Source organism: Lepidochelys kempii, chromosome 14 (assembly GCF_965140265.1).
Source record: "Lepidochelys kempii isolate rLepKem1 chromosome 14, rLepKem1.hap2, whole genome shotgun sequence".
In the NCBI taxonomy this organism is placed as follows: Eukaryota; Metazoa; Chordata; order Testudines; family Cheloniidae; genus Lepidochelys; species Lepidochelys kempii.
In genome coordinates this window covers 43,831,987-43,846,595 of record NC_133269.1, presented here as the reverse complement: position 1 = coordinate 43,846,595, position 14,609 = coordinate 43,831,987, and the positions used below count along the sequence as shown (strand labels likewise).

General features: G+C 65.5%; 1 protein-coding gene across 3 annotated transcripts; it reads left to right on the top strand.

Moving 5' to 3' along the window:
- The first annotated feature begins 6,042 nt into the window (after positions 1 to 6,042).
- Positions 6,043 to 13,806, top strand: LOC140897600 (neural proliferation differentiation and control protein 1-like). Of its 3 annotated transcripts, none has more exons than XM_073310401.1 (9): positions 6,047 to 6,169; positions 6,576 to 6,743; positions 7,757 to 7,867; positions 8,496 to 8,672; positions 8,807 to 8,873; positions 9,157 to 9,241; positions 11,030 to 11,106; positions 11,812 to 11,902; positions 12,373 to 13,806. In XM_073310401.1, the coding sequence occupies exons 1-9, from the start codon at positions 6,091 to 6,093 to the stop codon at positions 12,439 to 12,441; spliced, it is 924 nt and encodes a 307-aa protein (XP_073166502.1). In that variant the 5' UTR covers positions 6,047 to 6,090; the 3' UTR covers positions 12,442 to 13,806. The 3 variants fall into 3 exon arrangements, with proteins under 3 accessions (XP_073166504.1, XP_073166502.1, XP_073166501.1); XM_073310400.1 differs by having other exon boundaries at positions 6,049 to 6,169; positions 7,754 to 7,867; XM_073310403.1 differs by lacking the exons at positions 9,157 to 9,241; positions 11,030 to 11,106 and having other exon boundaries at positions 6,043 to 6,169; positions 7,754 to 7,867.
- Positions 13,807 to 14,609: the final 803 nt, after the last annotated feature.

Below are 14,609 nucleotides of genomic sequence, written 5' to 3'. Positions count from 1 at the left end.
GTTGAATCGGGAATTAATTCAGGGAAGTCCTGGCTCAGAGAGGTCGTCAAACGACCCGATCAGGGCAGTCCCTCGGATTCTGGGACTGGAGATCGGTCAGAGCTCTCCCGCTGACCCTTGAGCCCGGGGGTGGGGGGCGGCTGCAGCTGGGTCCTGGTTCCAGCGACCCCCGTTTAAATCCCAAATGACCCAGCTGAGGTCAGGGGAGTCCGGGCCAGCCCTGGTGTGAATCTGGAGCCAGCCCGCCGCGGCTGGTGCTGGTCTTCTCACGACACGGACTCAAACTGGTTTGGCCGATGATTCAGGGCGACCGGGGTCTAGCCAGGAGGCGCCCGGCAGGTTGGCACAGGAATCTGGTTCTTGCTGTGGAGGCGGGCGGGTGGGGCGGTTAATTATGCTAGGAGCCGCGACGACGGGCGAGTGGGAGGAGCTGCCCGTAGCGCCGACCCTGGAGAAATGGCACGGCCGGGGGTGGGAGCTGATCTCTGCGTGTGCGGGGCCCTCCCCGGACAGGGTGTGGCGGGATCACGCCGGGATCCTGGCACGGAGCCGGGACGCCCCACCCCAGGCGAGCTGTGCCTGTGCCCAGGAGGGGGGGGCAGGAGGTCGGCGCCCGGGGGCTGTGAGCAGACTCCAGCCCGGCAGCGGATTGGCGAGGCAGGCAGGAGAGAATCTGGCCCCAGCGCTGCCTGACCACTGGCCCCGACTTTCCCCCCCATTCCTCCCCAGGCGCAGGTGAGCCTGCGATGTGCGACCAGTGCAAATGCTTCTGCCTCCTCGTGCAATGGATGTGGCATGTCATCAAGCGGCTGTGCAGGCGGAAGAGAGGTACCTGGGGGGGGGGTGAGCGGGGCACCCGGGAGGGATGAATGGGTATCTGCGGTGGGGGGGAACAGTGGCGTATGGGGCAGACACACATATGGATCCAGGGGAGGATGGATGGACGATGGGGTATGGGGCAGACACACAGATATAGATCCAGTGGGGAGGAAAGAGGGATGGATTGGGGCATATGGGGCAGACACATGTATGGATCTGGAGGCAGGAGGGATGAACAAGGAGGTATGGGCCAGAAACACAGATATGGATCCAGGGGGCAGGACAGATGGATGCATGGGGGGTATGGGGCAGACACACATATGGATCCGGGGGGAGGATGGATGGATGGATGGATGGGGAAGGGGGAAGACACCCAGATATGGATCCGGGGGGAGGACAGAGGGACCTGGGTGGTGGGGGCGTGGCATGGGGCAGACACACAGATATGGATCTGGGGAGAGGTGGACTAGATCCAGAGCCCAAGCCCGTGTACGGGGATGGATAAAATATTATTGGCCTGAGGTTTAAGTTTCCATCTCTGCAGTGACGTTTGCATGTTGCACTGCACTGGGTGCAATAATAACTGCACTGCTATTCTTCTGAGGCCCTAAACTATTCCCATCTGCAGAGGAGCAGGGATACTGGGAGCCGGGACTCCTGGGTTCCATCCCTGGATTTTCTCTCCGTGCCTCAGTTTCCCTTTGAATTGCACACTCATGATATTTAGCTCCCACTGAGGCCAGGTTAACAAGTTACTCTTAGATCAGAATCCAGCCCTGACTCCCTGGAGGTCAGTGGAGTCGCTCCAGATTGACACCGGCTCAGGATCTGGCTCCAGACCGGCTGGGGCAGCGTTAGGTGGTGTCCGGATGGAACAGCAGCTGTTCCCCTGCAACCAGCTGGACCAGCTGCAAACTGGCTGACTGAGCGGAGGCTGGTGACACTAATTAGCCGGCAATTGGCTAATCTGCTGATTGAGCCACGTCAGGGCTGGAATTAAGCTAGTCAGGGCCAGCAGCTCCGGGGAATCATCCACCCCAGTGCCGGTCATGAGGGAGGTAAACTGAGGCACGAGGGCATTTGGAGGAGATGGCCATGGAGTGCAGCTGCTGCTGTTAGAGGTAGAAGGGAATGTTCAGCCTGCTCTAACCACTAGGCACCCCTCCCCGAGCCAGGAGAGAACCCAGGAGTCCTGGCGCCCAGCACCCCCCTGCTCTAACTCCCAGACCTCACCCCCCTCCCAGAACCGGGAGAGAACCCAGGAGTCCTGGACACTACCCCCCTCCCAGAGCCGGGAGAGAACCCAGGAGTCCTGGCACCCAGCACCCCCCTGCTCTGACCCCCATACCCCACCCCCCTCCCAGAGCCGGGAGAGAACCCAGGAGTCCCGGCTCCCAGCCCCCACCTGCTCTAACCCCCATACCCCACTCCCCTCCCAGAGCCAGGAGAGAACCCAGGAGTCCTGGCGCCCAGAACCCCCCTGCTCTAACTCCCAGACCTCACCCCCCTCCCAGAACCAGGAGAGAACCCAGGAGTCCTGGACACTACCCCCATCCCCGAGCCAGGAGAGAACCCAGGAGTCCTGGCACCCAGCACCCCCCTGCTCTGACCCCCATACCCCACCCCCCTCCCAGAGCCGGGAGAGAACCCAGGAGTCCCGGCTCCCAGCCCCCACCTGCTCTAACCCCCATACCCCACTCCCCTCCCAGAGCCAGGAGAGAACCCAGGAGTCCTGGCGCCCAGAACCCCCCTGCTCTAACTCCCAGACCTCACCCCCCTCCCAGAACCAGGAGAGAACCCAGGAGTCCTGGACACTACCCCCATCCCCGAGCCAGGAGAGAACCCAGGAGTCCTGGCACCCAGCCCCCACTGCTCTAACTCCTAGTCCCCACCCCCTTACCAGCACATCGGCGAGTTCGCTGGTTGAAGGCTCCCCCGTCTGTGTTTTCGTTGCAGAATCTCGCAGGAGCGCCGACGAGACGACGTCCTTATTGGGCGACAGGCGTAATGCGGGGTCCTGAGGGGAGCCCGCCCCGCAGCTCTGCTGTCTGCCGGAGCCCCCCGTCCCCTCCCGCCTGGCCGCTCCTGCTTGACGGGGAGCTCGGATTCATGGTCAGACCCACCTGTGGAAGGAAAGAAAGAGCCGGTGGGGGCCACGCGCCCTTGTGACACCTTCTTTGCTCCCTGCATGTGTTTTTCTCTTGGTTTTATTAACAAATCGGGGGGGGGGTAGCTTTAGGCTAGAAATCAGGTCTGGCTGGCTGGCCCTATGGACGGCTGGGGCTCACAGAAGAAGAGACCACCCCAGCCTGCCACGGAGCCAGAGGCGTTACTTTACTGCAAAATTACTGGCATGCCAACTCAAATGTCTGGATACCAGTTGGGAGAAATCCAGTCTGTGTTAAAACCCAAAAGCCTCTCATGCCTCCCAGCACGGTCCTGATCGCTTTCCGCCGACGAAAGCTGCTCGATGTGCTGATTATCACTAGGAAGAAGAGGAGACCAAAAAGGATGACTTAGTTCAGATACTCGATAATGTGTATATTGAAAAAAATCAAATTGTTTACCATAGGCAGACACTCGGGGAGGATTCTGGAGGCGAATGCTCAGAGTGAAAAGGGAAATGGTCCCAATTTCGGCGGGGAGGATGAGATATTATTCCATGACCTTGTTCCCTTTTTAAAGGTAAAAAGACCATTTGAATCAAAACCTCTCTATTCTATTCTATTCTGTTAGGAGAAAAATGCCCCTTTCCGAAATTTCTGGCTCCTTCTGGGAAAAATAACAGGGTGAAGGAACAGTGCTGCTATTTTGGGGGTTCAATAAAAACCCAATAATAGGAAAATCTGTAAAAAACCCATTCGTACTTCTTGTACTCAGACAATCAAGTAACAGTTACAGAAAACACAGGGCGTTAAAAATCCCCAGACTCACTGTGTCTTCCACTGAAGACGGCGTTAACTTTGCGGCCATTTCTACAGTCCAACAAAACCCCCAGAATAAGACAATATTTTTTTAAAAAATGATCCATATCCTACTCCAATGCCTGGATACCAGTTTGGAGAAAACCGCTCTGGGTTGAAAGCTCGAAGCTGGCTGGCCTTCCAGAGAAGTGGTGGGAACTAATTCTAGCTAATAGGGGCTGTGTTCAAAAGTTAATCACTGTTCGACCCACACGCGTGGCTAGCACTGAGGAGGAAAACGGGCCTGGTTAAAACCCCAAAGCTGGGTCTCCTTTCAGGGCAGCTCGTGCGACATTGCTGCTCTTTCTACGGTTAGAACAAACCCAGGAAAATGGTATGAATTCCTTGCCCAAAGCTTGGCCCAGCCAAAGGAAGGTAAAGAAGAAAACAACGCCGACCTAAGCCCAGCTGTCTCTGGGCACCGTCTCCCGCGGGCACCACCCAGGCCCAGCGGGCGCTGTGCAGACAAGGGGATTCCCAGCCCCTCAGCTGGGCTTTCCACCTGTCAGCGGAGGGGATTGTGGGACCAGCCGGGGCTGCGTGCCGGGGAGACGCAGATGTTGCTGGATCCCTTTGCCTGGCAAGCCAAGGCAGACCAGTGGATAAATAAACCATGAAATGAGCTAACAAAGCCCCTGGGTCTGTGTTTGTATCGGCACTGGGGAGAGAACCCAGGAGTTCGGCCCCCACCCCCAGCTCTAACCCTTTGGACCCACTCCCCTCCCCAAGCTGTGGATAGAACCCGGGAGTCCTGACCCCCAGCCCCCTGCTTGGACCATTAGTCCCCACTCCCCTCCCCAAACTTGGGAGAGAACCCAGGAGTCCTGCCTCCCAGCCCCCTTCTCTAACCACTAGCCCCCACTCCCCTCCCAGTGCTGGGCCATTTGGCGCGGCTCCAGGGAAATCTTTCTCCAGCTGAGCTCTCCCTGTGGGTCACTGTCTTGGTGAAAATGGACCTTTGTGTCGGCCCGAGGGCCGTGCCAGCCTCCGGTAGCCAACAGGCCCAGAGATGCCGGCACCGTGCCTCATCAGTGGGGCACCCCCCCGCTCCAGCCCCCCACTATCACCCCCAGCCAGTTCATGTCGCAAAGGGTGCCCCATGGAGGGCAGGCTAGGCCCCTGTGTCCCTCCTGCAGGCTGCCCGTGGGGCAGAGAGGGGCTGGCGTGTGGTGGGGGGGTGCCCCCTCACACACCTGGGGTCCAGCCAGGCACCAGGGCTGGGGTCCCCCCAGTCCCACGTGGGGAGCTTGGGGGGGGGTCTCAGTTTCCTGGAGGGGGAGGAGATGATGAAGCCCTTTCCCCTCCCCCCATAACTAAGGGGGGACTGGGGACCCACCCCCACAGCGCCGTCCTGTCACCATGACAACCCACGGCTGCATCAACTTCATCCCAGGTCCAACAGTGCAGGGAGCTGGTTGCCATGGTGACAGATGGTGGGTGTGTGGGTGTGAGAGGGGGCTGGGAGCCAGGATGCCTGGGTTCTCTCCGCAGCTGGGGGGGGGTTGGGTCTAGTGGTTAGAGCGGGGGGAGCTGGGAGCCAGGATGCCTGGGTTCTCTCCGCAGCTGGGGGGGGGGTTGGGTCTAGTGGTTAGAGCGGGGGGGGGAGGGGAGCTGAGAGCCAGGATGCCTGGGTTCTCTCCACAGTTGGGGGGGGGGTTAGGTCTAGTGGTTAGAGCGGGGGGGGGAGCAGGGAGCCAGGATGCCTGGGTTCTCTCCACAGTTGGGGGGGGGTTAGGTCTAGTGGTTAGAGCGGGGGGGGGGGGGAGCAGGGAGCCAGGACACCTGGGTTCCATCTCCCGGGTGGGCGGGGGGGATGAGAAGCTGTTTGCGGCACCTACCACCGCAGGCGGGGGCGTCTCCTTGGAGACAGGCACCGTGGACCCCAGCGGGGGTGGGCTGTCACTGATCTCCCAGCTGGGAGTCCCTGCATCCATCCCAGGGGCTCCCAGAGCCAGACCCAGGCCAGAGAGACCAGGAGCCCTCGCTCGGCACTGAGATGCGGCTGACTCTGGGGAGGGGCAGCCGGGTAACTGCCACATAGAACAGCTTCAAATGGGGCTGGCTTCTCCGCCCATGAGATGCAGCCACCCCTGGGGCGGGCAAGCGGGCACCAGCCGCACAGAACACCCAGCCGGGGGGTTGGGACAGGAAGTGAAGGCGACTTGTGGGTGGGTCTCCCCGCCCCCGCCCGCCTCTGTCTCCATCCCTGGTTCATTCATAAATACAGCCAGCCCCTCCCCCCGCGCTCCGCCGCCCCCCGCAGCCGGGGAGGGAGGATCCAGAGGCGGGGACCCCCCCGCTCGGAGAGATGCGGACCCTGCGCTGGCTGGCGGCCCTGGCTGCTCTCCTGGGGCTGGGGCTGGCCCCGGGGGCCGGTGGGGAGGCAGGTGAGGGGGGGACATGGAGGGGGAGGGGCATCGGGGGGGTGTGGAGGAGAGTAGGAGGGGCCGGGAGCCAGGACTCCTGGGTTCTATTCCCAGCTTCGGGAGGCTGCGGGTGGGGAGTGAGGGGCACCCGCAGGGCTGGGGGGGGGGGGGCAGATCGGGAGAACAGGAGCAAATGCCAGGACAGATGTTGAAACATCTGGGAGGGGAGCCGGGTCTAGTGGTTGGAGCGGGGGTGGGGGAGGCTGGGAGCCAGGACTCCTGGGTTCTCTGCGGGCTCCGGGAGGGCAGTGGGGGCTGGAGGTTACGGCGGGGGTGGGGGAGGCTGGGAGCCAGGACTCCTGGGTTCTCTCCGGGCTCCGGGAGGGCAGTGGGGGCCGGCGGTTACAGCGGGGCCGCTCCGGTTCAGTTCCCGCAGGCCCGGCTGCGATGTGCCCGCCGCGGATCCGGCTGAATTGCCTCCTACAGCGGCGTAAGGGCTGCGGCCCCGGGGGGATCCGGAGCTGTGGCCCCTGCATCCGCCCCTACCGTGAGGACCCCGGTGGGGACTGCGTCCTCGAGACGCCGCATAGGAACGGTGAGGGGCACCGACAGAGCTGGGGGGGCAGGGCTGGGCTGGCAGGGGCTGCGGGTCGGGAGTGGGGGGCACCGACAGAGCTGGGGGGGCAGGGCTGGGCTGGCAGGGGCTGCGGGTCGGGAGTGGGGGGGCACCGGCAGGGCTGGGGGGGCAGGGCTGGCAGGGGCTGCGGGTCGGGAGTGAGGGGCACCGGCAGGGTCGGGGGGGGGCAGGGCTGGAAGGGGCTGCGGGTCGGGGAGTGGGGGGCACCGGCAGGGCTGGGGGGGCAGGGCTGGCAGGGGCTGTGGGTCGGGAGTGGGGGGCACCGGCAGGGCTGGGGGGGGCAGGGCTGGAAGGGGCTGCGGGTTGGGAGTGGGGGGCACCGGCAGGGCTGGGGGGGCAGGGCTGGCAGGGGCTGCGGGTCGGGAGTGGGGGGCACCGGCAGGGCTGGGGGGGGCAGGGCTGGCAGGGGCTGTGGGTCGGGAGTGGGGGGCACCGGCAGGGCTGGGGGGGGCAGGGCTGGAAGGGGCTGCGGGTTGGGAGTGGGGGGCACCGGCAGGGCTGGGGGGACAGGGCTGGCAGGGGCTGCGGGGTCGGGAGTGAGGGGCACCGGCAGGGCTGGGGGGCAGGGCTGGCAGGGGCTGCGGGTCGGGAGTGGGGGGCACCGGCAGGGTCGGGGGGGGCAGGGCTGGAAGGGGCTGCGGGTCGGGAGTGAGGGGCACCGGCAGGGCTGGGGGGGCAGGGCTGGCAGGGGCTGCGGGTCGGGAGTGAGGGGCACCGGCAGGGCTGGGGGGGCAGGGCTGGCAGGGGCTGCGGGTCGGGAGTGGGGGGCACCGGCAGGGTCGGGGGGGGCAGGGCTGGAAGGGGCTGCGGGTCGGGAGTGAGGGGCACCGGCAGGGTCGGGGGGGCAGGGCTGGCAGGGACTGTGGGTCGGGAGTGGGGGGCACCGGCAGGGCTGGGGGGGGCAGGGCTGGAAGGGGCTGCGGGTCGGGAGTGGGGGGCACTGACCCATCTTCCTGTGTTTCTCCCAGAAGACGCAGCCAAGGGCGACGCGGGACCCGTCGACCTGGCCACCCTCATCCGCTCCCTGGTGGCCAAAAAACAGAAGGGATCCAGGACCCCTGGGACCGAGACCCCCCAGCAAGGTAGGGACTGAAGGGAACAGGGGGCTCAGCTGGGGGCGCTGCTCTGGGTTGGGGACTCAGCAGAGGGGGCTGGGCTGTGGAAAGCAGGGTGGGGGCTCGGCAGGGGGAGCTGGGCTGTGGGGAGGGGGGTGGGGGTCAGCAGGGGGCGCTGGGCTGTGGGGAGCAGGGTGGGGGCTCGGCAGGGGGAGCTGGGCTGTGGAAAGCAGGGTGGGGGCTTGGCAGGGGGCGCTGGGCTGTGGGGAGGGGCCGGGGGTCAGCAGGGGGCGCTGGGCTGTAGGGTGCGGGCTCGACAGGGGGAGCTGGGCTGTGGGGAGGGGGGTGGGGGTCAGCAGGGGGCGCTGGGCTGTGGGGAGCAGGGTGGGGGCTCGGCAGGGGGCGCTGCTCTGGGTTGGGGACTCAGCAGAGGGGGCTGGGCTGTGGGAAGCAGGGTGGGGGCTCGGCAGGGGGCGCTGGGCTGTGGGGAGGGGCCGGGGGTCAGCAGGGGGCGCTGGGGTGTGGGGAGCAGGGTGGGGGCTCGGCAGGGGGCGCTGGGCTGTGGAGAGGGGGGTGGGGGTCAGCAGGGGGTGCTGGGCTGTGGGGAGGGGGGCGGGGGTCAGCAGGGGGCTCTCTGACATCTCTATCTTTGCAGCTGGCTCCATGGGGATTGAGCCCCAGGTTCCTTCGGTCACCGAGACCCCCCCTACGTCTCCCCCTCCCCCCACGACTCCCCCCTCCGCCAAGATGCCCAGCTCCAGCCCCCCCCGGCCGGAGGAAGACCTGAACTCGGCTCCCCCCGATTCCCGGCTCAATGAGGCCGTGTCTCTGCGTGAGTGACAGGGAGGGGGCGGGAATGGGGCAGGGGGCGGGACAGAGCGCCTGGGGGGCAGGGGGGCGTTGAAGGGGTTGGGGGGGCCAGTGCTCAAGGGGTTAATGTCTCTCCCCCCCCCCCACCCCCTGCAGTGCTGGTGTTGATGTGCTCGGTGACCGGGGTCTCAGGGGTGCTGGTGGCTGCCCTCTGCTGGTACAGGTAGGAACTGCACACCCCCCCCCGCAGCCCCCCACCAGCCCAGCCCTGCCCCCCCAGCTCTGCCGGTGCCCCTCACTCCCGACCCGCAGCCCCCTGCCAGCCCAGCCCTTCCCCCCCAGCTCTGCCGGTGCCCCTCACTCCCGACCCGCAGCCCCCCGCCAGCCCAGCCCTTCCCCCCCAGCTCTGCCCGTGCCCCTCACTCCTGACCCATAGCCCCTGCTAGCCAAGCCCCGGACTGCCCTGCCCCTGGCTCTGACCCCCCCACCGCACTCCGTGCCCCCAGGTTGCAGCGGGAGGTGCGGCTGGCCCAGAAGATGGCATATACGGCGTATCGGGGGAATCATTATCGATACCACCAGCCCAGAATGGTGAGATCCCCCCCCCCCCGCCATGCTCACCCCTCGGAGGCTGGAGACCGGGACGGGAATGGGACCCAGGCGTCCGGGACAGGGAATGGGACCCAGGCGTCCGGGACAGGGGCACAGAGCGCTCACCCCTAGGGGGCTGGAGACCGGGACGGGGAATGGGACCCAGGCGTCCGGGACAGGGGCACAGTGCGCTCACCCCTAGGGGGCTGGAGACCGGGACGGGGAATGGGACCCAGGCGTCCGGGACAGGGGCACAGTGCGCTCACCCCTAGGGGGCTGGAGACCGGGACGGGGAATGGGACCCAGGCGTCCGGGACAGGGAATGGGACCCAGGCGTCCGGGACAGGGGCACAGTGCGCTCACCCCTAGGGGGCTGGAGACCGGGACGGGGAATGGGACCCAGGCATCCGGGACGGGGAATGGGACCCAGGCGTCCGGGACAGGAGCACAGAGCGCTCACCCCTAGGGGGCTGGAGACCGGGACGGGGAATGGGACCCAGGCGTCCGGGACAGGGAATGGGACCCAGGCGTCCGGGACAGGGGCACAGTGCGCTCACCCCTAGGGGGCTGGAGACCGGGATGGGGAATGGGACCCAGGCGTCCGGGACAGGAGCGCAGTGCACTCACCCCTAGGGGGCTGGAGACCGGGACGGGGAATGGGACCCAGGCGTCCGGGACGGGGAATGGGACCCAGGCGTCCGGGACAGGAGCACAGAGCGCTCACTCCTAGGGGGCTGGAGACCGGGACGGGGAATGGGACCCAGGCGTCCGGGACAGGGGCGCAGTGCGCTCACCCCTGGGGGGCTGGAGACTGGGATGGGGAATGGGACCCAGGCATCCGGGACAGGGAATGGGACCCAGGCATCCGGGACAGGGGCACAGAGCGCTCACCCCTAGGGGGCTGGAGACCAGGATGGGGAATGGGACCCAGGCGTCCGGGACGGGGAATGGGACTCAGGTGTCCGGGACAGGGGCACAGTGCGCTCACCCCTGGGGGGCTGGAGACCGGGACGGGGAATGGGACCCAGGCGTCCGGGACAGGGGCACAGTGCGCTCACCCCTGGGGGGCTGGAGACCGGGACGGGGAATGGGACCCAGGCGTCCGGGACAGGAGCGCAGTGCACTCACCCCTAGGGGGCTGGAGACCGGGACGGGGAATGGGACCCAGGCGTCCGGGACGGGGAATGGGACCCAGGCGTCCGGGACAGGAGCACAGAGCGCTCACTCCTAGGGGGCTGGAGACCGGGACGGGGAATGGGACCCAGGCGTCCGGGACAGGGGCGCAGTGCGCTCACCCCTGGGGGGCTGGAGACTGGGATGGGGAATGGGACCCAGGCATCCGGGACAGGGAATGGGACCCAGGCATCCGGGACAGGGGCACAGAGCGCTCACCCCTAGGGGGCTGGAGACCGGGACGGGGAATGGGACCCAGGCGTCCGGGACGGGGAATGGGACTCAGGCGTCCGGGACAGGGGCACAGTGCGCTCACCCCTGGGGGGCTGGAGACCGGGACGGGGAATGGGACCCAGGCGTCCGGGACGGGGAATGGGACCCAGGCGTCCGGGACAGGAGCGCAGTGCGCTCACCCCTAGGGGGCTGGAGACCGGGACGGGGAATGGGACCCAGGCGTCCGGGGCAGGGGCACAGTGCGCTCACCCCTGGGGGGCTGGAGACCGGGACGGGGAATGGGACCCAGGCGTCCGGGACGGGGAATGGGACCCAGGCGTCCGGGGCAGCAGTTTCACCTGACCAATGACCATCTCCCCGTCTGTCTGTCTGTCCCCCCAGTACATGGACGCCCGGCTGGCCCAGTCCTGCCAGGTGCACCAGTACGAGCGCCAGAAAAAGATCCTGACCAATGAGGAGTGAGTTCCCTTCCATCCCCACCCCCCGCATTCGCCCCATTGGTTATGAGTGGGGGGGAGGGGCTTAGGGAGGGGCCCCCCCGAATCCACACCCCAAAATCCACTCCTTCCCTTCCCCCACTCCATTCCCCCTCTCCCAAACCTCCTATTCCCCTGAATCTACCCCCACTCCAAATACACTCCCCAAATCATCCCCTTAAACCGACCCCCCCAAACTCCAGGCTCACCCTTGAATCTTCCCCTTCCCATCCCCCCTGAATTTCCCCCCAATCCACCCCCCCCAAAACCCAAACCCATCCAAGTCACCCCTGACCTCTGCCCCTCCCCGCCCCTCTCTGTCCCCTCCGACCTTCCCCCCACAATCCAGCCTGGAAAGTTTGCACCCCAAAATCTCACCCTTCAGTCCTTCAGCCCCCTGCCCTGTGAGCAGCCCACTCGACCCTCCCCCCCAGTTTGGGGGTCTTTTGGGGACAGTTACTCCCTTCCCCCCACCCCCCTCTGGCTGGGCCCACGGGACGTTGGGCCTCAGGTCTAGGTCTCCCCCCTCCCCCCCCGTTTCTCACCCGGATACCTGGGTCCCTTGGATCTCTTCCCCTGGCTGCAGAGCTGCCTCAGCTCCCGGATCCCCCGCCCTAGACCCTGGCCGCGGCCCCGGTCCTGGCTTGTGAGTTTCCTCACCCCGTGTCTGGGTCTGTCCCCCCCCAGGAACCCCCCAAAGCCCGTCCAGCAGCTCTCGACGGAGTCAGAGACTGAGAACGGGGACTTCACTGTGTACGAATGTCCCGGACTGGCACCGGTAGGGGGTGCTGGGCTGTGGGGAGCGGGACAGGGACAGCAGGGGGCAGGGCGAGGGCAGCAGGGGGTGCTGGGCTTCAGGGAGCGTGGTGGGGGGCATCAGGGGGCACCGGGCTGTGGGGAGCGGGGTGGGGTCTCAGTGGGGGGCGCCGGGCTGTGGGGAGCAGGGTGGGGTCTCAGTGGGGGGCGCCGGGCTGTGGGGAGCAGGGTGGGGGCTCAGTGGGGGGCACTGGGCTGTGGGGGCAAGGGCTCAGTGGGGGGCACCGGGCTGGGGTGAGTGGGCTGGGAGCTCAGCGGGGGGCGCCAGGTTGTGGGGGGGGCTCAGCAGGGGGTGCTGGGCTGTGGGGGCGGGGGCTCAGTGGGGTCGCCAGCCTGGGGGGAGTCGGGCAGTGTCGCTGCGCTCTGCCCCTCGCACGGTGCCCTCACTGACGTCTTCCTTTCTCTTTCTTCCCCCTCTTCCCTCGTTCCCAGAGTGGGGAGATGGAAATCCACAACCCGCTCTTCAACATGGCGTCCGCCCGGCAGCGCTGCCCCCCCTAACCCTGCCCCCCTCATTCAGCCCCCCTCCCCCGGAGCAGCACAGTGCCTCCTGGTGGAGACATGGGGGGGGAGGTGGATCTGCTCAGATTTTGGCAACATCTTCCCCAAGAACCCGCCCCCCCCAGAAAACTCGGGGGGGGAGGCTAAAGGTGAAGGGTCATCACTCTGATGCAGGGACCCCCTATTTCTCCCCTGCTCTCTACCCTCCCTGCAGACCCATCTGTCCAGAGCATGGTTCCTTTCAGGGGGCAGGGGCTGTGCTATGGGGCCGGTCCATATGGGGGGGATATTGACTGGGGAAAACTGTACAAGGTAGGAACCATAGGAGGGTCTTAGTGAGTTCAGGAGTTGGGGGGGATTGCATTTGGGGTGACACCAAGAGAAAATTGACCAGGGGGCCCATATAGAAGGATACTGACTGAGACTAAAGAGTGTGCATGTCGGGGGGGTGGGGGGGGAGACCTCTGTGCGGCAGACACCATGGGTTCCCCTCACCCCCCCCCACAGCCCACTCCCAGCAGGCCAAGGAGGGGGCTGGTGGGTACCATGAGATCAGGAGTGACACTGAAGTGACACCAGGAGACAGCCAGGGTGGCCTATATAAGGGGTATATTGACTGGGGGAACCTAAACAGGGTGGGAACCAAAGTTGGCATCCTGCTGGGATGAGGGCAGCTGGGAGGAGGGGGGACAAGTATTGAAGTGACACCCCGGGACCATATTGACCAGCAGGCTAGTGGCTAGGGTGGGAATCATGAGAGGAGTCACAGACTCAGAGGGGACAGGGACTGAGGGGGACCCATATTGAGGTGACACCAAGTCCCCCCACCCACCGACGGTACAGGGGTCGATATAGGGGGATATGGACCAGGAACCGCCCCTCCCCCATACACTCCTCTTCCCCCTAAGGCCGAGCGAGCGGAGAATTGGAAGATCCTGGCCGGGTGCACCACGGCCCCGCGGCGTCATGCGTGTGCTGGCGTGTGGGCTGCGGCGTGGCCCTGAGGCTGGCGTGTGACCAAATGGCCGGGTTTCCCTCATCCGTGACGCCCCGGGCATCGGGCTCAGTCGCGTGGCTGTCAGGGCTCCGGGTGTCCTGGCAGCTCCCACGCCCCGGGCTGCTGGCGGGGAAACATGGGGCAGGTCTGAGCCCCCCAGCAGGGGGCGATGACACAAACACGCTCTGGTCCATACCAGGTTCCCAGGGGAGATCAGAGGGAGATGCTAGAGGCCCCCTGCTCCCCGCCTGCCCAGCTGCCCCCCCACATACTGCTCCCCGCCATGCTGCTCCCCTCCCACTCCGCCCCCCAGTTTCCCACTTATTTATTCAACCCTCCAACTTGGAATAAAAGAGAAAAGCAAAAGAGATGAAGGCATCTGTGAGTCTCGGACACCGGGCCTGGCCCCTCTAGGGGGTGCTGGCTCTGATCTGGGGGGGACACTGCCGTGGGGCTGCCAATGGGTTGCGGTCCCATCTCCTGGGCTGCAGGACAAAGGGTTGGGCCAGGGGGCAGCTGACTGGGGCAGGATGCGAGACATGGAGCCTATGCCCCATAACCCCCCATTCCCGGTCATGTGACCCTGAGATTTGGGGAACCCCCCACGTCCTTCGCCAGGGCCCCCCGCAACCACCGAAGTCTCTTAGGCATCTCTTCTATCAACATCCCCCTGAAATATCTGCCACCCTGAATCCTAGCCAGGGCTCCCCTGCTAGAAAGGACTCACCAGCCCCCCTCAATCCAACTGGACCCCAGGACCCTTCAGTGAACCCTGCCCCCAATCCCAGACACAGTTACACCCAGTTCCCCCAAAGAATCACCCCCAAATATCAGGCACATGCTCCCCAAATTCTCTTTGAATGCTGTAAACTACCCCCCAGTTGGACATGCCCCCCCCAGAAACGGGACCCCAAATTCTCCCTGAGCTTTCACCCTCAATTCTCTACCTGATCCCACTAACTTTCCAGTGCCCCTCACTCCCGACCTGCAGCCCCCTGCCCCCCCAGCCCTGCTGGTGCCCCTCATTCAATCCTGACCCCCAGCTCCCCCCCCAAGGTTGAGGCCTCAGGTTTAACAGCCCATCCAGAGACACACAATGAGCCGCCCCCAGGTCAGCTGGGCCCAGGGCTGGGCCATTGATACCTGAATAGCTGAGTGTGTCACTGACCAT

Excerpts from the sequence above, each read along its gene's own strand:
- LOC140897600 (XM_073310400.1), top strand. The coding sequence starts at position 6,091 with ATGCGGACCCTGCGCTGGCTGGCGGCCCTGGCTGCTCTCCTGGGGCTG. Across the intron at positions 6,744-7,753 it reads CGAGACGCCGCATAGGAACG|AAGACGCAGCCAAGGGCGAC; the intron begins GTGAGGGGCACC and ends TGTTTCTCCCAG. Across the intron at positions 11,903-12,372 it reads AATGTCCCGGACTGGCACCG|AGTGGGGAGATGGAAATCCA; the intron begins GTAGGGGGTGCT and ends CCTCGTTCCCAG.